This window comes from Dicentrarchus labrax, unplaced genomic scaffold, assembly GCF_905237075.1.
Source record: "Dicentrarchus labrax unplaced genomic scaffold, dlabrax2021, whole genome shotgun sequence".
NCBI classification, from domain to species: Eukaryota; Metazoa; Chordata; class Actinopteri; family Moronidae; genus Dicentrarchus; species Dicentrarchus labrax.
The window spans coordinates 4,259,257-4,279,796 of record NW_026136705.1 but is presented as its reverse complement, the minus strand read 5'-3'; the positions used below and the strand labels follow the sequence as shown (position 1 = coordinate 4,279,796).

The 20,540-nt window shown below is 43.8% G+C and overlaps 1 protein-coding gene across 5 annotated transcripts; it reads left to right on the top strand.

The window, feature by feature from the left end:
* The first annotated feature begins 710 nt into the window (after nt 1-710).
* znf219 (zinc finger protein 219) lies at nt 711-20,391 on the top strand. Of its 5 annotated transcripts, XM_051402370.1 has the most exons (5): nt 712-890; nt 10,258-10,342; nt 10,551-12,888; nt 13,075-13,233; nt 14,984-20,391. In XM_051402370.1, exons 3-5 carry the CDS (start codon nt 10,554-10,556, stop codon nt 16,177-16,179), a joined length of 3,690 nt encoding a protein of 1,229 aa, XP_051258330.1. In that variant the 5' UTR covers nt 712-890; nt 10,258-10,342; nt 10,551-10,553; the 3' UTR covers nt 16,180-20,391. The 5 variants fall into 5 exon arrangements, with proteins under 5 accessions (XP_051258331.1, XP_051258327.1, XP_051258332.1 ...); XM_051402371.1 differs by lacking the exon at nt 10,258-10,342 and having other exon boundaries at nt 711-890; nt 13,075-13,167; XM_051402367.1 differs by lacking the exon at nt 10,258-10,342 and having other exon boundaries at nt 711-890.
* The last annotated feature ends 149 nt before the right edge of the window (nt 20,392-20,540 follow it).

Here is a 20,540-nt window from a genome sequence, read left to right as displayed (position 1 = left end):
TGAATTAATACCTCGCTGTATGAGAGTACTTTTACTTTTCATGCTTTAGAACAATTTGCTATAAATTCTTTATACTTTTAGTGAAGTTTAATTTTGAGTATTTTCCACAAACCGATGCTGTACTTTTAGTGTCTCTCTCTCACTTTGCTGGGGAGGGGACCCCCTGGAAACCTCCCGAGGGGACTCCTGGTGGTCCCCGGACCTTATGTTGGGAACCCTGCATCCCAAAATATGTGCACTTTGTATCTTCCCATCCTGGAAGTGGCCATGTGCTTCCGGGGTGGCTCACCACCACAACATTTAGGCTGCCTCTTGTCCCTGTCATCACTTTACAACACACTTCAATTGGTGTGAAACTTTTTTTTTATTATCCTCTTCTTCCTCTCCTTCCTCCACCGAAAGGAAGGAAAAAAAAAAAAAAAAACGTCTCTCCAAACTGTCAGCTACCCGCCACCCCAGATGCCATATTTAGGATACAAATGTGAAGAGATGACAGCGTTGTAAAATGGTGCCCGTGCTGAGATTATAATTAACATTTCCAACCTACATCACTCTCCCTCCCACTTCTCCTCTCCTTCTCCCTATTCACCCACTCCTGTAGGCCTACAATAAATGGGAAAAAATGCAAGAAGAAAAGGAGAGAAAAGGGAGAAGGAGAAGAAAAGGGAGATGGAGGAGGACAAGGAGGAGGAGAGAGAGAGAGAGAGAGAGAGAGAGAGAGAGAGAGAGAGAGAGAAGAGGGTGACCAAACGGAGGGAGGAGGGAGGGGGAAACGGCGTATGCTTGTATACAACCCTGATTTCCATTTTTTTCCCAACTCGTAATGTATTTAATTCAAGTGAAACGTAATCATGACGTGTCGTGTCATTAATCTCCTCGCCGCCTCTCCCGTAAGTACACTGAGTCTTTACTTTCAACATATATCCTATATCTTCATTTATCTAGTTCCATTTTTATCCACCACTCTGTTTACATATACACTTTTATGCATGGTGGCGTGGAACACCGGTGATGAAACATTTCCAAAAAAAAAAAAAAAATTGTTGAATTTATTGCGACTGTTGTTGCCTCTTTTTTCTCCCTTCTTCTTCTTCTTCCTCTTACCACGAGCAACACACGGGATAATGGCCAATATAGTTGTTGTTGTGCTTTATTTCTCCGCTTTTTATTTGCAGTTGTGTGTATGTGTGTGTGTGTGAGTGTGTGTGTGTGTGTACGCGCGTGTGTGTGTGCTTGCACGCGAGTGATAGGCATGTAGCATGTATGTATGTACTGTATGTATGTATGTAACCGCGCGCTCCGGACCACTTTACGTGTGTGTCATGTATGTAAGCCGGTGTATGTGCGCGCGTGGCCGACATGCATGTAGCCTCCGAGCCCTCCTATAGCCCGTGACATGACAAAAAATAAATAAAAACCCGGATAAATGCACTGTTTTCTAACACATAATTCAAGAAAGCCCCCTTCGGTGTAATGTGTGTTAATGTGTTAAATAAGTCGATTCGGCAAGTCAACTGGATATTAAACGCGACTTTAAAATGGTTGCAAGTGCACTAAAAAGTCACTCGGAGTGGTTAAAGATGTATTTTTTTTTATTCGCGTAACTTTAGCCAAGTTCTGTTAGCTACTATTTTTCTATCCGCGCGAGGCGACCCGTTTTGAAATCAGGCAGCGTTTTGACCTCTTCTCCTTTATCCCTTTTTAACCTCTCAAGGAAGAGCAACAAAAAAAAAAAAAAAAAAAAAAAAACGACGTTTGACCGGAAAAAAAAGTAGCTTTTTTTTTTTTTGGGACGAAAAGAGGCACAAGTTCTCGGTGCGTAACGGGAGAGAATTTCGATAAGCCGCAGACATATTGTCCGGGCGTAAAAGTGGGATTTTTGCATGTTAGCAAGTTGATTTACAAAGCGTAATTTGCGGGCAGACGCGATTAGCTTGACTAATTCTTTTGTTGGACACACATTAGGCATTGTGTTGTGCATTGTTTTCGAGATAAGCACCGCCACTTTCATCTGGGATGTGCGCAAAAAAGAAAAAAACGCATCCGCGGGGCTGTAATGGTGTTTTATAAAAGGTTATACTTTTACTACGGTGTTTACTACAACCCGTTTAGTTGTCCTAACATCACCTCCAGTGTCTACGAGCTCAGAAAGTAGCATAGCAAGTGTGGCATGCAACGTTTGTAACCCGTGTGTGTGTGTGTTTGCAAAACGCGTGTGTTCCCGTACAGAGAAGTTACCGGTTTTTCATCCCTGGTTTAAAAAAAAAAAAATGTGCGTTTTTTTTTTTGGATACGATGTCGCTTTTTTTTGGGACCAATGTCGGTTCGGGAGATTGGCAGAGGATTCAAGATGAAATCCATGATGGCACTTTTTTTTTTTCCTCCTCCCGTCCTCTCGCTGCTCGCTCACTCGTCTTTTTCCCCTCCCTTAATCTTTTGTATAGAAAATTTAAGAACAAAATGGAGCAGGGGAGAGAGCGATAGATAGGCTGACATGACACACACACGCCACCCCCCGACTTCCAAAAAACTACGTCCCCACTGTTTATGATTTTTAATCGCATTTCTTTTTTTTGGGAAGCGGGATTGTGCGCGGACACCATCTGCGGGCAGGGTTAATCTCGTTTTTAGTGGGGGGGTGTTTATTAGTGCATTGTTTGTTGATGGTTATTTATTTCATTAATGTGCCTCTAATTGAGATGGCCGCGAGAGAGAAGAGGGGAAAGAGCGACTGAAAATGGTTGCACGTTATTGACGCACATCATAGGGGCGAGGAGGAAATTCCTCATGAGATAAGGCGCAGACGTGTCATCTGGGTTGACCAAAGACACTCCTGTCGCCTTTTCTATATCCAATGGAATATGTTTAGGGATTCTGAAATGCCCTATTTTTATTTTCCACCCTAAATGTGACACTTTAGAGAGCGTGTGCATAGTGGAAGTAGGTTGACATTGCTGGCTTGTCCTATAAACAGGGATGTTGTGGAAGGACCTTGAACTCTGTTTACTTCATCTTTTTATTTAGGCGTTTTTGGATGATTTTTACCCTTATTCTCTAAATCAAATAACCCTAAACTAACACATTATCGTGTGTTATGAGTTGAAACTAGATAGGATTTGTGGAAGAAAATGAAGAGTACATTTTTAAAAACTGTATTCATAATTGTTAAAATGAGTTTTTTTTCTTTTCTTTTTTGCCCTCTGGAGTGACTTTTTTGTGACAGCTTAACATCTTACTCTCCCATCTTTGCTGAATAAGACGAGCATGTAATATTAAAAAAAAAGGAACGTGAAAAGAATCACCCCTCTGTTGGAAAAGTAACCCCCCCCCCCGTCCAACCCCTACAGGTTGTCTACTTTTAGATACAAGCTGATGCTTTCATGTCGCAAATACTTATCAGGGACCTACTGTACTAATGAATATGAAACACTGGCCCTATGGTAAAAAAGCGTCTAATGGTTTTGCTTCATTCAGACCTCTTTCTCTCTCTCTCTGCTTGTTGTGCTCAAGTAGTATCCTCCTCCTCCTCCTCCGCCACCACCACCACATCAACGCCGCCTCCTCCCCATCTTTGTACATACTGTACTGTACTTGAGGGGGCACATACACCCCATCCAGGTGGCTCTTGGGGAGAGATTGTATGCGAGGGAGAAAGAGACAGAGAGACAGAGGGAGAGAGAGTAAAAGGGAGAGGAGTGTAGCACCAATCAAGGCTTCTGATTGATATAATTGGGTCATTAGTGCGCTGCGGGAGAGGCACCTGCTTGCCCTCAGTTAGGGAGAATCTACTGCATTGTGACATTTTGAGACTGTTGAGAGTTCTGCTGGCTGCTCGGGATTAGCGTGTATTTAGAGCATTAAGGTCTTATACTTAAATAGTACGTCACTTGTGCCACTTGTATCGAGTTCGCAGAGCAGTTTTCAAACTGATTTCCACAATAGAGGTGGACAGGTAGATGGTTCACTTTCCCTCTCCCCTCCTGTATGTGTGTGTGTGTGTGTGTGTGTGTGTGTGTGTGTGTGTGTGTGTGTGTGTGTGTTTGACTGGAATCAAATCATCATTTCGGTAGCAGAACAGAGCTAAGCAGGTCACAGCACCAGCAGAAGGAGCCCGCTGTGATTTAAAACAGCAGGTCAAGCAAAAGATAGAGCCTCAAAGGTTAGTCAGAGAGGCTGAAGGTGTTAAGGTATCCCACCGAACCACTCTCCACGTCTTTCCTGTGTCGGAATTTGGGGTGGTGGGGGGGGCTGCATCCGACAATTAAGGTAACTTTTTTCCGAAAACTGACAATTCGACAAGCACGCCCACTTCACACAGCATTTCCCAGGTCTTGCGGAGGCGAGAAAGTAAGGCCGTTTTAAACTTCTCTCGAGCTCTCTTTTTTTCCATTCTTCACACAGCTATTTCTGATCTCATTTTTCACGTGCGCAACACTACAAATGCCTCGCAGGAAAAGGTCTGTGCAAAAGTCTGCATCCTTATCCCCATATCAAACAGTCATTGCGTCTCGCGCTGTGACAGTTAGGCTTTCCACTCTGGAACAGCTACGAACACTTTTGCCCACCAACGTGGTCCGTCAACGCAAACTAGTTGACTCTACCCTCACAAAAGTTCCTTTCCAGCCTCATATGCATACAGTCAAGGTCGTCACCCCCAAATTACAGGAGGTGTCGATTTAAGTATCCACTCCCATACACTGTGCATGTATATAAAAGTGTAACAGAGAGTGCATGAAGCAAGGTGTTACTAAGAAAGAGAACACATGCTCTGCAGATTTCCCCAGGGTGAATAAAGAATCAACTCGTGTTAACAGTTTCTATTTTTTTCTATAGGTGCTCACATGTCAGACACACATATTCCACAAGGAGGTCACAGTGTAGGGTCAGCATCCCTGGGGCTTGTGGGTAGGCGGCATCTTGCTCAAGGACACTGGTTATTGCTGACAAAAAAGGTTTTGAAGATTTTGGTCCAATTTGGATCCGAGTGTTAATTATTCAATAGTGATTGACAGTTCTCAGTACAATCAGTTTAATTGGAAAATAAAGACATCATAGGTGTTTGGTTCACCTGTGGGATGCATGATTGCCCCTCCCTTCTTTTCTCTCAACCCCTGCAGGTGATCTTCATTGTGCACAGATAAGTCTTTTCCAGTGATTTGCTCATGACATTTGCATGCTCCAAACCAATTCTTCTTTTTAAAAAAAAGGCCTCAGTCTTGTAATCCTGAATCAGACGAGTCAGCCAGCGCCTCCGCTCATTGGTTTAGACGCAGCGCGGCCCGCACGACTTGGAGCGAGACTCTCGTCTCTCTGCCGAGACGCTGTGATGTTTCCAACGTTCACATTCACTCGCTCAGATCTGGCACCGCCGCGTCACTCCCAGTTCGGCGCTCCTCAACTGCGCGGAAGTGTCGGCTCGTGTTCTCCGCCGGAGGAGGAATTCATTGAGAAAGAGCAGGAGTAACAGCTTGAGAGGAGATGGAGGGTGGAGGGAGAGGTAGAGGAGAATAAATGAAGGGGTAAGTGTTAGACAGGAAGAAAGGGGCAGTAGGGTAGCGTAGAATGTAGAAAGTGGCAGATATTACACATCAACTGAGCAGAAACTGTTTTTTACACTCTTTTTCACTAAATGCTGCTTTTGGCGTCCTCAGATCTTACAAAAGATGAAAGAGCTGAGAACAGATCAAAAATCCAGGGCTGGATGTATGCATTTTTGCATCGGAATTTTCAGCTTTTTCTCACATAATATCTATAAAAAAAGGTCAACCATATGTCAGTCTATCCCCGTTTGACTGACACTTTTCCCCAACAGCACCCTGAGTGCCTGTAGTTCTGTTTCAGAGGCAAACGTCAGCAGCTTTGATAGAAATATTTCTTCCATTCTCACACCACAACGATACACAAAAGTTTTCTGTATGAGGACTCCCACCAGTCACATCTTTACAGTTTGGTGGTGAAGACAAATTGGGAAGACTTTCCCCCTTATCAGTACCGGAGCTGGAGATGTGGGGAGGGGGGAGAGCCAGACAAAGTTGGAGCGAAGCAGGGGGGTTCAGGGAAAGGTGAAGTAAAGGAAATGAATACCGTCTGTGGGGAAGTTCGCCACGTGACCATGCGATAAAAACCACAGGGCCAAATTATACTGTACCGCACAGAGAGCGGACTCCCCTCTCCGCCTCCCTCAGTCGCTCATCCCCCTCTTTCATACACATTTTTTTTCATGGTCAGTACACCCACTTATCCCCAAAGGACACCTCACCACACACACACACACACACACACACACACACTTCATCACATGAGAGTTCAAGTAATACAGCTGGAAGAAAGATACACTTGTAAAGATTCACTGAAGTACACACACACACACACACACACACACAGCCTGCAGATACACATTTTACTTAATGCCCTAAGGCCCAGGCCTGAGACCTTCAAGATGCCTATTTTTAGGTACATGGAGGAGGACATGTTCAACAATCACACATGAAGGCAAAAACAACACAATGGTAGTTATAGTATACCCTTTTCATTCTTTAGGGACCCCAGGGGGTTTCAAACCTGGAGGTCTCCCAAGGGATCACAAAATACATTATAGGGGTCGTGACATGATTAAGCTTGAAAAGAAAGAAAAAACGTATATATATATATATATATGCTTATTTTTTCTGTCTCCTCTCAACTGTTATCTGCTTTGAAATACTACAGGCCCCCTTTAACTATAAAAACAGTTAAAACGAAACAACAAATCCCACCATTAAGAACTCATTATGCAAACTTTGATGAAGTAGGCGCTGCTGCAAGACTAAAGGGTCAGAAACCAGCGCTAGAGGCAATGGCCACTCTTAATATTCTGCCTATAACACACGTTTACACTCATATCGTGAATGTAAAACCGCTTCCTGCCCACACACACACACACACAAACACACACATAGACACACTAAGTGAAAAGGTGTTCACACTCTCACATTTACAATTATGATGTGTAGCACGCTGGCATGTACAAACCTGCACTAACTGCCTCCACAATAAAACTCTATCACTCAGTGGATATTTACACAATGACATCCAAACCCCCCAAAAATAAACTTGTCTGAACATATTGAGCTCCAACTCCCTCGGAAAATATTTATCACGGATGCGATGTATGACTCAGCAGACCCCCCTACCCCCCTCCTTCCTCTACATACACACCTTGTGACCAAAGTGTACGAGTAGTTATGAGTATTTAAACAATGCTGATTTTCTTTTTTGGGATGGGGGGGCTTAAAAAAAGAAAGTTGGCATATTGACCTCTGTTGTAAAAGCTAATTTCCAGTGAAGGTAAAATCTGTTATCCCGGTGCCCACAAAGTTACACTGCAATTACTGTAATGACAACATCATGGAACTGCTTAACACAACAACGATATGCTTTTAAGCTGTCATTACCGTGTGAATTGCAATGTTGTTACACTGCTACATGTACGCTGCAAATTTCAGAGTCAGAGAATAAGCAAGGAAACTGCAAGGAAATACATTTTTCTTTTCCTCCATCTCACATCAAGAGCGCATGATTTGGGTGGATCACATTTGCACCTGACATTAAAAATGCATTTCCAAGATGTACTTTTAAGATCGGATTTCTCCTTCCCTTGCAAAACCGCTGCACGCATCACTTCTTCGTCCAATATTTGCATCCTTTAAAAACGGACTAGAAGTACCTGGGTGAGCCGTTTGCGTGCACTTTCTGAAGGCAAACAAAAGTAGTTAAATTTGCAGATTGGGATTGAATTGCATTTGTTGGTAAATGCAGACAAATGTGTCTAGGACCGTGTCCGGAGGTGGTTTAGGTCGCTGGTTTTCTTGCTTCATTTACACCATTGTTTCATGTGCTTCTGCTCCACCTGATTTCCAATCTGATTTCTGTCCCTCCGTCACCCCCAACCCCCTTCTTCTGCATTCTTTGCTGCACCTTATCTCCTTCTCTCCATCTATCCAAATTGTCTTTATTGGCATGACAGGGCCGGTGGTTGGCGACAGCCACCGTCACGGTAGAACAATGCATTGTGATGGTGATATTCATATGATAATGCCATCAGACTTAACAGTGCTGCAGATGCATTTAGATAGCCAATCTCCCCCCTTTTTTTCTTTCGTCTCCCCTTTCTGTATCTCTCTCTGTCTGCCTGGATGTATATGTCTGTGTGTTGACTTTTCAAATGATTTTTAAATCTGTTGTTCTCTCATCATGTTATGCCCCAGCCTGCCACTCCACCACACAGATTTCTCTCCTATTCTCTGTTCCAGCATGTCTGTCTCTTTACCCTATTTTTCTCCCCCCTTCTCCCCTCAACACCATGCTGGCAATCACATTAAATCATTTTCATTCACATGGCTTCTGACAATGTTTTTTTTTTTTAATGCTGCCCAGTTTGTAACTGCACTGTATGTTTCTCTCTGTCTCTCTCTTTCTTTCTCTCTGTCTGCCTCCTTTCTCATTTTTGCTCTTCGCCATGTTGGCAGGGCCCAATCTACCAGCTGATATCAGCATTCCCTGGCACTCTGCCAACTGGCAACACTGCAGGAGAGAAAGAAAGAGAGAGGGAGAGAATGAAAGAAAATTAGTGAATAATAGACGGAGGGAGGGAGCGAGAGAATGAGAGGGGGATGGGAAGAGTATGAATCAGGGAGAGAAAGAAAGACAGAGGGGAAAGGAAGACAGGGAGAGAAAGAACAATAATGGTGGATTAAGAAAGGACTCTGTGTGAGTGTGTGTGTGTGTGTGTGTGTGTGTGTGTGTGTGTGTGTGTGTGAGTGAGTGTGTGTATGTGTGTGTGTGTCTGTGGTTGTGTGTGAGTGTGTGTTTATGTGATTGATATGGTGTGATATCCCTGTGAGTCATAGCTGAGCTAAAATGTCAACTGGCTACATGAGAATCTCTTTGTCATCCAGGCTCAGTGACACACACACACACACACACACACACACACACACACACACACACACACACACACACACAGTCCAACAGATCATATAAACACATATGTGACCATACCCCTGCATGAACACAAATATGGGCGACACACCTGCGAACACAGATGTTCCATTGTTTTGCCACAATGATTGATGACCTTTTGTTTTGTTGTGGGCGCCTCTGCTGCTTCTCAACTCCACCAAATGATGGACAAAAAACAGCCGATGTGCATAAATCCAGTCCAACTGATGCAAACTGCTGTGCCCTCAAAATATTTGGGTGTGTGAGCGTGCTTGCCAAAGTGCTTGTGTGCTCAATATGCTGTATATCACACTTTACATTTTAGCTGACTCTGTTATCTGGTGTGACGGTTGCAGTACAGTCAACATAACAGTAGAATAAGCTTACATTTTGTACATTACTCGAACAAGTAACCATGACTAAGTAGTGTATGGGTCAAAGCCACCACACCCAGGCAGTAGATTTATCAAATACTGCTGTGTATAAGTGCATGCATACTTTACTAGAGTGTGTGTGGGTGTGCGCATGAGTGTATACAGTCCTGATTTAAGCAAAAAGCTGCTACTGTATGAGTGTACAGGAAGGGTGTGTGGGGAAGTCAAAACATCGCGCGCCCATCCTGTTTGGGACAGTCTGTCCTGTGGTGGTGCCCTTAACTCCTAAACACATTGACACACACACACACACACACGCACAGACAGATACACACCGGTGCGCATTCACACTCCGGCTAATCATCCCATATGTGCTAACAGTATGCTGGAGTGCATTGTAAACACATGCAGGAGGCAGAACAGGTGCACACCTGTTACACATTCAATGGCATACATACACCTACGCAGACTGAAGAGTAAATGAAGATCAAGTAAAGATCTGCTTTGTACAAAACATTTACATGCATTAAAACACATTCCAAACGGGGCTGTAATGAGTATGCATTTGATTCTCTGCTATTAGCATTTATGATGGAATACATTCAGAGTCTGCAGTGCAAATTGGTTTTTATCCTGTTTGACAAAAATCTGCTACCTGCAGTTCATCGCTCAATATTTCAAAAGCATTTACGCCTACATTGACACTGATATTGTTAATTTACCCTATTAAGCCTTTAGTTAGATAATAGCTTCAATAATTTGTTAAAATCTGTGTTTTTTTTAAATATAAACAACATGATTTCAAGTGCAATAATTGTTCGATTTTTGATAAGTAAAATTACTCATTTTAGTGAAGTTGCTCGTTCATCATCAGGGATTTTTTTTTTTTGTTTTTTGTCACCAGAAAATTAAAGGAGGAGGCTGCCACAGAAGTGTGTCCCCCATCAGCCGAGACACTAAAGAATGGCATAACATCACACACACTGCTGGTAATTCTCTATTGTTCTCACACATATACACATTCATTCACACATATAGATATATGAACCTGTTCGGCAGTCTATTTTTTGGGATTTTTGGTCAAGGTCATGTTACAGTGGAAGATAATTATGCACAACATGCAAATTTAACCTTTCCTCTAGGTTTCTAAAGTTGTAACTCTGCTTCTCTATTTCTCTCTGTGCTTTGTACTGATAGAGGATGGATTCGCCGCCAGAGTGTGTGTTGTCTCTTTCTTGTGAGCAGCCCCAGTCCCCCCCAACACTGCCATCCCTGGACCACAGCCCCCAGGCCTCTTCCCCTCACACCCTGCTCTCTTTACCTGACAGCCCCGTTGTTCTGCCCATTCACAGCCCTGAACCTTCCCCTCAGAGCCTGGACACCACGCCTTATTTCCCCCTCTCTCCCTTCCCCCTCCACGAGGACAGCAACAATCACCATGATGTTGATGAAGAAGATGATGAAGAAGAACTGGATGGAGTTCCTCCATCCCCAACCCCAGCAGTGGCTCTGTTCCCAGGAGGAGGAGGGGGACAAGATGCGGGATGCAGCCCTTGTTTGGACTCTTCTCCACCGACCACACCATCAGCGCCAGTCCTTGGGTTTGGAGCCCTGGAGCTGGCCCTTTCATCGGGACAGAGTGGAAACTGCAATGACGAGCTAGACCTCCAGCTGTTCCAGAAGGATACTGTTACCAGGGCAATACCTGGAGTGGGAGGGGCCTCGTCAGGGCCTGCGCTCAGGTTTCCTTGTCACGTATGTGGGAAGAGATTCCGATTCCAAAGCATTTTGTCTCTTCATGCACGAGCTCACAGTCTGGACCGAGACCGCAGAGCTTCAGCTCTATACCGGACTGGACTCCCCTCAGCACCTCTAAAGCAGCACCTCAAAATCCAACAGAACCACAAAGACTTAACCCAGAATCACAGAAATCCCCCAAACCAGCGTTTACTGCCAGGGACCCTCATCCAACATCTCACAGAAGAAGAGGATATTGATGGTGAGGTCAAAGATCTAGATGATACCCTACAGGCAGACCAGAGCCCAAACTTTTTACTGGATGACAGCACACCATTGACCCCTCCACTTACAGAGGACCCTGTTTCCGTGACCTCTCCTTATTCTTCTACCATTGTGGAGGGTGCGTCTACTCCCATAGCACCCACGTTTCGCTGCCATGCCTGCAAAGGAAAATTCCGCACGGCTTCGGAGCTGGCACGCCATGTTAGAATTCTCCACAACCCATATAAATGCACTCTTTGTCCTTTCTCTGCCAGCCAAGAAGAGAGCCTGGCATCTCACTTGCAGGAGTGCCACCCTTCCCCTGAGGTACCTGCTCTGCCACCGGCCTTCAGTTCCAGGCCAGTCATCGCGACCCCTGACACTCCTGTTCCCACACCGGCCCATACCCCAGCCCCAGCCCCAAGTACCCCACAGATGACACCAGCTGCTACAGTGGCAGCATCTGCCTCACTGCCAGCATTTCGCTGTGATACTTGTGGACAGCGGTTTACCCAGTCTTGGTTCCTGAAGGGACACATGCGAAAGCACAAGGACTCCCTGGACCATAAGTGTCAAGTATGTGGCCGTGGCTTCAAGGAGCCTTGGTTCCTCAAAAACCACATGAAAGTACATCTCAACAAGCTTGGGCTAAAGGCTGGGCTGGGAACTCTTGGGGGACCAGGAGGTGCTGAGCAGCAGGCCAAAGGCTCTGCTAGTAATCAGTCTCTCAATGCGCTCTACTCAAGCCTACTTCTGGCCCAGCGTGGAGGTGGCAGAGGTGGACAAGGAAGATCAGAGAGTGCCAGAATCGGGATGGGCTCCAGCAAGTCAGCCATCCTCGGCTACCTGGGGTTGCCCAGTGATGGCAGCGGGGCCAGCTGCATGGAGAGACTTCAAGCAGTGGCTCAGGTGGCAGAGATGGGAAACGGTGGTGGCGGTGGCATTGGCAGCTCAGGAGGAGGGGGACCAACTAGAGGAGGTGAAACTACAGCATCAGTTTCAGAAGGAGGAGACCAGGCAACTTGGTGGCAGCTGGTGGCTCGCAGCCTGGCTGTAGCTCAGCAGCAGCAGCAGCAGCAGCAGCAGCAGCAGCAGCAGCAGAGGCCCCACCAAAGAGGCCAGCAGCAAGGCCAGCGAGGCCAAGGTCGGAACTCTGTCATCACAGAGGCTGACCAAGTCAGAGCCTACCTTGGAGGCCTGGATCCAAGAGAAGAGTCTGGAGGAGCAGGAGGGCCATGGGAATGCCCAGACTGTGGAAAACTTTTCCGCAGCCTGCAGCAGGTGGTGGTTCATGCACGCGTTCACACTCAGAGACCCCAGAAAGGAGGTGGCGGCGAAGAGGAGGGGAGTGGTAGTCGTCGAGGAGCGGGGCTAGGAAGAGGAGGCAGCGGTGAAATGAGACAGGAATCTCAGCTACACAGTGGTGGATCCCAACAAACAGGAGATGTGAGACAGGAATCAAAACTGCACAGTGGTGGATCACAACAAGCAGGAGCAGCTACAGGGTTTCACTCTGTCATCTCAAGCTTCAAAGGTATAATCACACCCGCTTTTTTCATTTTTTTTCTCTTTCGGGTTTGTTTGCTCACATGTAATGGTGTTATTATCACAAGAGTATATTATTTTTATACTCCTTTTTTCTTGTAAATAGAAACTCTCAGGGGGCCCTTCACGCCAGCTGTTATCTTTACATTTTTTTCACCTTTTTCTCCACTTACAGGAGAAAATGGCTTGACAGCAGTCTCCTCCATACCTTCAGTTCCCACCAGGGAGCGAGTGCGTGGTAGAGGGATAAAAGACTGCCCCTACTGTGGTAAAGCCTTCCGCTCTTCACACCATCTCAAAGTACACCTGAGAGTTCACACAGGTGAGAACTGCTGTGAGTTTAACAAACCACATTTACTTTTTTAACATTTATAATCCCTGGAAAGGTTTCATTGAGCATCCTCGCTTTAGCAGCACTACCTTTTTCTTTTTTACACATTCACCCCAGAGAGCTGGCCAGCGCTAATCATAGCCCTCTACTGCAGGCGACTGAGCAGCTCCACTGGAGCAACTCCTGGTTAAGTGCCTTGCTTGAGGGTATATTAACACTAGTGTTTGAGGAAAATCAAACCACTCCAGGGATTAAAACTGATAAATCCTCAGTAAAAAAGCTCACTTCTCTCACTAGCCTGTAACCTCATCCCCAAGAAAGGTACAAACAACATTTTATTTTCCCCCAGTAATTAAATAGTACTTTTTCTCTAACGTGATTTAGCTAAATTATGCAAAATGAAATTGGTCTGGCATATGATTTTTTAGATAAAGTATAATGATTCTTATGTAAATAACATTTCTCCAGACAAATTTTTGCCTTTAATCTTTCTGATATTCACATTCTCCGACCTTGTCTTTGAAGCAAGACAATCTGTAATTGTTTTCCTTAAACTATTTTGACTATAGAGCATAGACAGGGCACTCCAACAGATGCTTCCAATAAGACTTAAAAAAAACAACAACTCATACTGAATTGTAACAGCAAAGTAGGACTTTAATCGAAATTGGGAACTCTCACAGCACTCACTCACACTCCATATGATCCATATTCATAATCAGCATGAGTCATTGCCATTTTTTATTATTTGCCTTTGCTTGATGTATTTGATCAAAATTAAGACCCCCTCTTCCATTTCTGAGATGCCACCAATCTCCAGCAACTGGTAACTGGAGCACATCCAAGTCTTTCCAGCAAGACAGTGCCCAGAATGCATTCAACGAAATCTATTTAGTATTGCTATTATGAATACTCATCTATGGCTGACAGGGCCTATCACATCACAGCTATATTATTCATTGGTAGCGTACAGCTCTTTTTCTCATGCACTATTGCTTCTCTGTGCCATCAAGTGATTACCACATGGTCAGTAATTTAAGTGAATGCATCAAATTATAATAATACTCTCTTGATATTACTGTCCTCTTGAGATTATTGCCCCTTGAGACTTCTATCCCATTATTATTTTTTTGCTTTAGCAACAAAATCTAATTGTTCACACTTTTGCATGTACATCTGCATTTACCGTTATAGCTGTGTGCTTCTTGTCTTCAGCTTTTTTGTTTTTGTGAATAGGATCGTTTACGCTTTTCATATGTAATACATTTCCTACTGTTGATATGCCTCCAGCATGATGCCTCCTGCTCTTTATCTTTCCCAGCAGTGTAATTTTTATTAGTGATGGAATACTGCCATCTCCCTTAAAAATGTGTAACTACATCTCCCACTGTTTAAAGGACCATAGTTATTTTGCAAGCTACTGCTGACCCTTTTTTAATAAATTCTGTAGTGTTTCAGATTTTTTAACATATTTTTCTGACATTCCCAGAAGCCTTCTGTTCTTCTATTCATTCCACGATGATATAAAAAACAATTAGTAAACTGTCTGCCAGGTGTAATCCAGCCCAGGCACGGTTGATCTGCATTTTAAGTTTAGGTTTAGATTAAAGTTAACATGATTTATAGTGAATAAAATATGCAAAATAAGTGGTTTCTTAAGCTTCACCTAGGTTTTCTTGCACTCTTAGGTGATACTTGTTGAAACTCTAATACAATTTCCTCCATCTTAATTTGTTCATTTTCTTTTCTCTAGGGGAGAGACCCTACAAGTGTCCCCACTGTGACTATGCGGGTACGCAGTCGGGCTCACTGAAGTACCACCTCCAGCGGCACCACAGGGAGCAACGCAATGCCTTGGCAGCCTCCTCCAATTCCTCCTCCTCTGGTCTAACCTCCACTATCAACAGTCTGACCTCCGGAACCTCTGGGATGGCCAAGCAGCGCCGATCCCAGCTCAACCACTGCCCGGTCAACCGAGGCCCAACCGACAGCCCCACCTCTCGGCCCAGCCAGCAGTCCTGGCTTCTGGGGCTTCCAGACCAGCGGGAGCATCGGAAAGCATTGGCGGCTCTTAGGGATGTCGACTTGGAGACCCAGTACAGGTATCTGTCTGGAGTGATGGGGGCCCTTTACCAAGGTGGAATGGAAGGGGGCTGGATCAGGGAGTCTCCTCCACCGAAGGCCCCTAAAGTGTCCCGTCGTAAGCCCCTTACTACTAGCCGAATGGTTCAGTCGTCAGGTGACAAGGAAGGATCTGCACCTTCAACTCAAGAAGGTGGGTTTGAACCCCTGGATCTGTCCCGTCGCCCCTCACCTGGCCTTGGAGGGATGGAGGAAGACGGAGGCATGAGCGTAGGGGGAGGAGGTGTCAGTGGTGGTGATGGCGGAGGGGATAGTTCAACAGGGATCAAACTAAGCCAGTGTTTGTTCTGCCCTTTCCGTACGTCCTCTGCAGAGCTGATGGCCATGCATCTCCAGGTCAACCACACCAGTAAGTCCAGACGCAAAAGAGGCCCTTCGACTGTCTTGGATGATGATGGAGCCCCAAAGGCCACCAAGGCCCGGACGGATCACTCTGATCTCGACCCTCTGACAATATGGAGTCATGTGAGCGAGGCAGAGTCCCAGGCACCCCTGGGGGAATGGTCCTCAACTCAGGCCAAGACCCTGAACGGGCTCTCTGAGGATACAGCAGAACATCTGGACGATATCCTCGACCACCCAGACTCCAACGAGGCCTCAGTATCCAACAATGTAAGAGACGGTCTGGCACTCAAAGAAAAGATGGAGGGAGATGAGGACGAGCAAGAGGAGGAATTGGAAGAGAATTTGGACAACAGCAGTCTGGAGGATTCACAGGACCAGGATCTGCGGATGTCTCTTGCTCTGTCACCAGCCCTGAGCTCCAACCACATGGTGGGAGAGGAGGATCGAGTCTTAACAGATTAAAATGATGTTGGATGCCACCGTTTAAATTGGAGAGTTGGGTTTGATGTGTTCAACAACATTTGACACAGAACTGGAGAAGGGGTAGATAGCTTTGCAGAGCAAAAATGGGTTTAATGTAAAATTTGCCCCTTTATACATTCATTTCTGGACAGAGGATCCTTGACTCCTGAGGTTTTGGAAAGGACGGAGAGAAAAATAACTGCCGTTATGTTCCCTCCGACATTATTTGTCTACTTCAGTTCTGACAGTGTGGTCGTCCACAAAATAAAGGCCTGTACAAAAGAGCATAGATGCATCTTTTCAGGATTTTATAGGCCACTTTTCAGTTTTTTTTTTCCAAGCTTCACTCCAAGATGGAAGATTTTTGACCTCCTATTTGATAAATGAAAGAAACATGTATAAGATCTAGGGCGGATCCTGCATCCTTCCACATGCATTTATTCCACACTAATAATGGACTGTATATCCCAGACTACTGTACTGACCAAGCTGAAGCCAGCTGTGAAGAAATGCTCTCCTGACTGACCACTGAACAGTTTGAAACCTCAAACTTCAAGTTCCTCCTCAGCCCACACAGATATGGAGGAAAGTTTAGTCTAGAAAAGTTTCAAGCTATGAACCTCAGCTAAGCTATTTGGTATTAATTTAAGGCATGAGGTAACTGTTGCAGGCTGCGTGCTTTCCCTCAACTATGTATCACTGCCTTGTTTGTCTGAAAAGTGTTTCTAGACGATTGTCCTAAAGATAAACAGAAAGAAAAGTTTGTAACAGTTTCTTTTTCAGTTAGTGCCTGTTCATGTATGTTGTCAAGAGAGTCTCTGGTATTCATTTGTACCGAGGCTCTGATAGGTAATTAATTTTATCTGAATATACAGTTTAAAACAATTTAAGTACAGTATATTTGTTGAAAGTGGTTCTAGGGTGTTGTGAATAGTTAAGTTGTAAAAGAAACGCTACATTGCAGCGTGATGTCCTTGACACGGGCAGTGACCGTTTGTGGCTCAGCTTGAAAAGCAAACACACACAAAAAAAAAGGAAAGCAGTTGATATAAATAATGTATAATGCGATAAAAGAGGTCAAAGGCTGAGTGATAAAAAGGGGTCACAGTTCAAAATTCAGTGTTTACAATGGTGCCGGATGCGGGTTTCGGTTGCCAAGGCAGCGTAGATGCGTGGAAAAGAACAAAACACAGAGCGGGAGTCTGTTTGAGGGCTGTAGGGAGGTCACTCGAGTCCCCAAACACAATCAACTGACACATCCTTTTTAAAAGAGACAGAGACTTAGCAACTGTGTCAAAAAAAAAAGAACAATTTTGTTTATCCTCCATAGGAGAGAAGATACAAGGTAGAGAACGCAAAAGAAAGCAGTATCCCTGCCAAACTAAATCTGAGAAACAAACTGTACTCTTGGGGGTATGGTGTCTTTTAGATGAGTAGATTCCCTCTCTTCTTTTTTTATAAGAAAAGAACAGACAATGGTAGGAGTAATTATTAAAACACTAACAAATGCATAGACATCCCAGTAGAATATGTGTAGCTTTTGTAAAGACGAGAAAAAAAAGCAGACTTTTGTTTATTTTCATTTCAAGATGCTTACAGAAAAAGGTTATCAATATAGGTAATATTGATTATAATGTTTGTGAGCTAAGACTAGTTGGAATGTCTATACAGAGCACTGTGCAAGGTTTGAGTTCCCAAAGTAGTTGTTCTTATTTTGACTTTATCGATAGACCAAACGTTTTTTCAATGGAAGTTGTCACTTTCTGTTGTCGTTTTAAATGTGTAAAGCTGTGGTTTCAATAGATCTACCCCATCAATGAGTCAATTGGTTGATCAGCGTTTCAAATATCCAACCACTGAACTGGTTGTTAAAGAAAGTTCAAATTCAAAGTCATTTTTGTGTCATCAACTGCTATAAACTGAAAACAATCAATCCCATATCATGACTTTCTTGTGTTTCCAAGGTATATTTAGGAAAGAAAAAAAATGAATGTGAGACAGTAATATCCCCTTACGCTGTTTGACAACCACTATTTATCTCCTTAGCCTACTTCTTGATGGGGTATTCTGTGATTGCAACCACACCTTAATGTGCATTAATGTGTTTAAGTTCTTTTTTTAGAGCACCTTATGAGTTTTGTAGTAAAAGTCCCTTAGTGGTGTCTCCTTAACAACTACTGTCAATGCCATCGTGCCTTCTGTTTCAAGCACTTCCTGGTGTATTTTGTAAAACTCACCAAAAGCACTTAGCCTATATCTACACACTCTCTTTCTTCCTCTCCGTCTCTGTCCTTCCGCTTTCCACCTTTTTCTCCTCTTTTCTCTTCCTCTTCTCTTTCATCACCTCAGACCGTTTTTCCTAATCTTTTTCTCGTGTCTATACCTCCTGACCCCTCCCTCCTGGGGGGGGGGGAGAGCTGTTTTCCTACCAGATCTCTCTCCTGCTCTTCAGGCCCGTTCGGCCTTAAACAAGGTCACTAGGCCTTATTACAATCTAGCGTGGCTAGACCCTTGAAAGAATGGACTACCTAACCTTTAGACGAGTAAAAAATCATCATAGATGTAGGGTTATACTACTTTTGGTCTTAATACTAACCCTTGGTAAACCAAAGCCCAAGTTTAAGTCTAATGAATATTATATTTAATCTTATAAAAAGGTGCCAAAACATGTCCGAGGTGACACTAAAGCATGTATCAACTTGATAAAAAACAAAATAATTCACCTGTCTTCTCTCTTCTTTAATCCCTCCCTCCCTCCCTCCCTTTCTCTCTCCCATGCTTGCTCTTCCTCCATGCCCCTCTCTCGTCCGTAAACTGTCTATCTCTAGCACCACTTGAAGGTGACGTGTACTATCTGGTATTGAGGCCTTTATTAGATTTTTATTTCAGTTCGTGTGGTGTTTGTTCAATGCCGTTGAGATGGAAAAATGCTCTTCTTATAATGATAATTATTATTGTTTTGGCATTATGGTTAAAAAAACGAAAAAAAAAAAAACAAGAGAAATGTGTTGTTGAATGTTGTACAGATAGAACTAGAGATGTTGTGTTTTTTAAAGAGAGCACAAACCTGAGTGATGGTCCCTTCTACTCCTCCCTCCGGCAGATGGGAATAAAACAGCCTGCCAATCAATCTAGATGTCTAATGACAGAAATTTCCTTGGTGATGACAGATTTTCAAAATAAACTCTTTGTCTTAGTAGCTTTTTCTCTGGAGATTTGATTGTAAAAAAGGCAGCCTTTGACTCAAACTCCATTCCCAAATTTCTCCCAAAATCCTCTCTGAAAGCAGCACTTGAGCCAGTATTTGTACTCTTTTGAAGGTATATTTTGATTTCAGAGAACCATGACTACTTTGCCTACTAGGAGTTAGACAAACACGCGGGAGCCTTTTTATGTGTCCATAAGCAGTCTGAAAGAATGTTCAAGCCCTTATTAGCTCACTTCCATCTATATGATCAGCAGAAGCTTCGCTGGAAACTGGTGAAATACACCTTTACGTTTCTCCAAAGATGGACAGCTGCTCTATTTAAACCATCTGTTACATAAAAATGTATTTATAGAACTACTCATTTCGCTCAAAGAAGTGAGATTATGCCGACCTTCTGCTTTTGTGTGCCACCAGCCACAATGGAGGGAGGGATGCAAAAAACCTCTTATTTTTTTGGGATAAAAATAGTTCCAAACTCCTCAGTGTTAAAGGTGTATTTCGCCATTTTTAATTGAGCAAAGCAAGATTGAGCCTTACCTGCAAAGTTCACAGAAGGACACATTAAAAAGGCACCTTAGAGTTTGTCTGACTTTGAGTGAAGTTGGGAAAATGGCTGAATTCTCTACAAAACAAACTATCCCTTTACACTTGCACAGGTTTTCAACTGAACACAATGTTGCTTCCCTTGTGATTTTTTCTAACGTATGTGAAAATTGCACCTTATTATCTCCTGATTGTGAATCAGATCATTTCACCAAAAGGATAACACTATAATTTAGTGTGGGGCTGATGCTGCATATACAGTGTCTGTAGTTTTTTATTAAGAAATGACAAATCTTTGCGAGGTGAGGGGGCCGTGCTGGGTTTGGGCTCTTGTGTAGTTTACTGCCATTGCAGTGAGGGAAAACTGATCTAACATAGTAGTGACTAATATGACTTTGTGGACAGAAAAAAAAAAAATACAAATAAAATGCATTAGAAATAAATAAACACAAACAAAATAACCCTGTCTGTTTTTTTCATGTCTCTCTACACCATCTGCCTTTCTCTTTCAAGTTTTAAACACACTGTGATTACATAAAACCTCCAGACTTTCTGACAGTCATCTACCCGCCTAAATATTTAAATGCACTGCTGGTAAAACATGCTTATG

What these genes read in the sequence shown, in the direction of transcription:
- znf219 (XM_051402367.1), top strand. Translation starts at nt 852, where the DNA reads ATGACGTGTCGTGTCATTAATCTCCTCGCCGCCTCTCCC. An exon ending in ATCTCCTCGCCGCCTCTCCC is followed by an intron (nt 891 to 10,550) that starts GTAAGTACACTG and finishes TTGTACTGATAG; the next exon opens with AGGATGGATTCGCCGCCAGA. An exon ending in TGTCATCTCAAGCTTCAAAG is followed by an intron (nt 12,889 to 13,074) that starts GTATAATCACAC and finishes CTCCACTTACAG; the next exon opens with GAGAAAATGGCTTGACAGCA.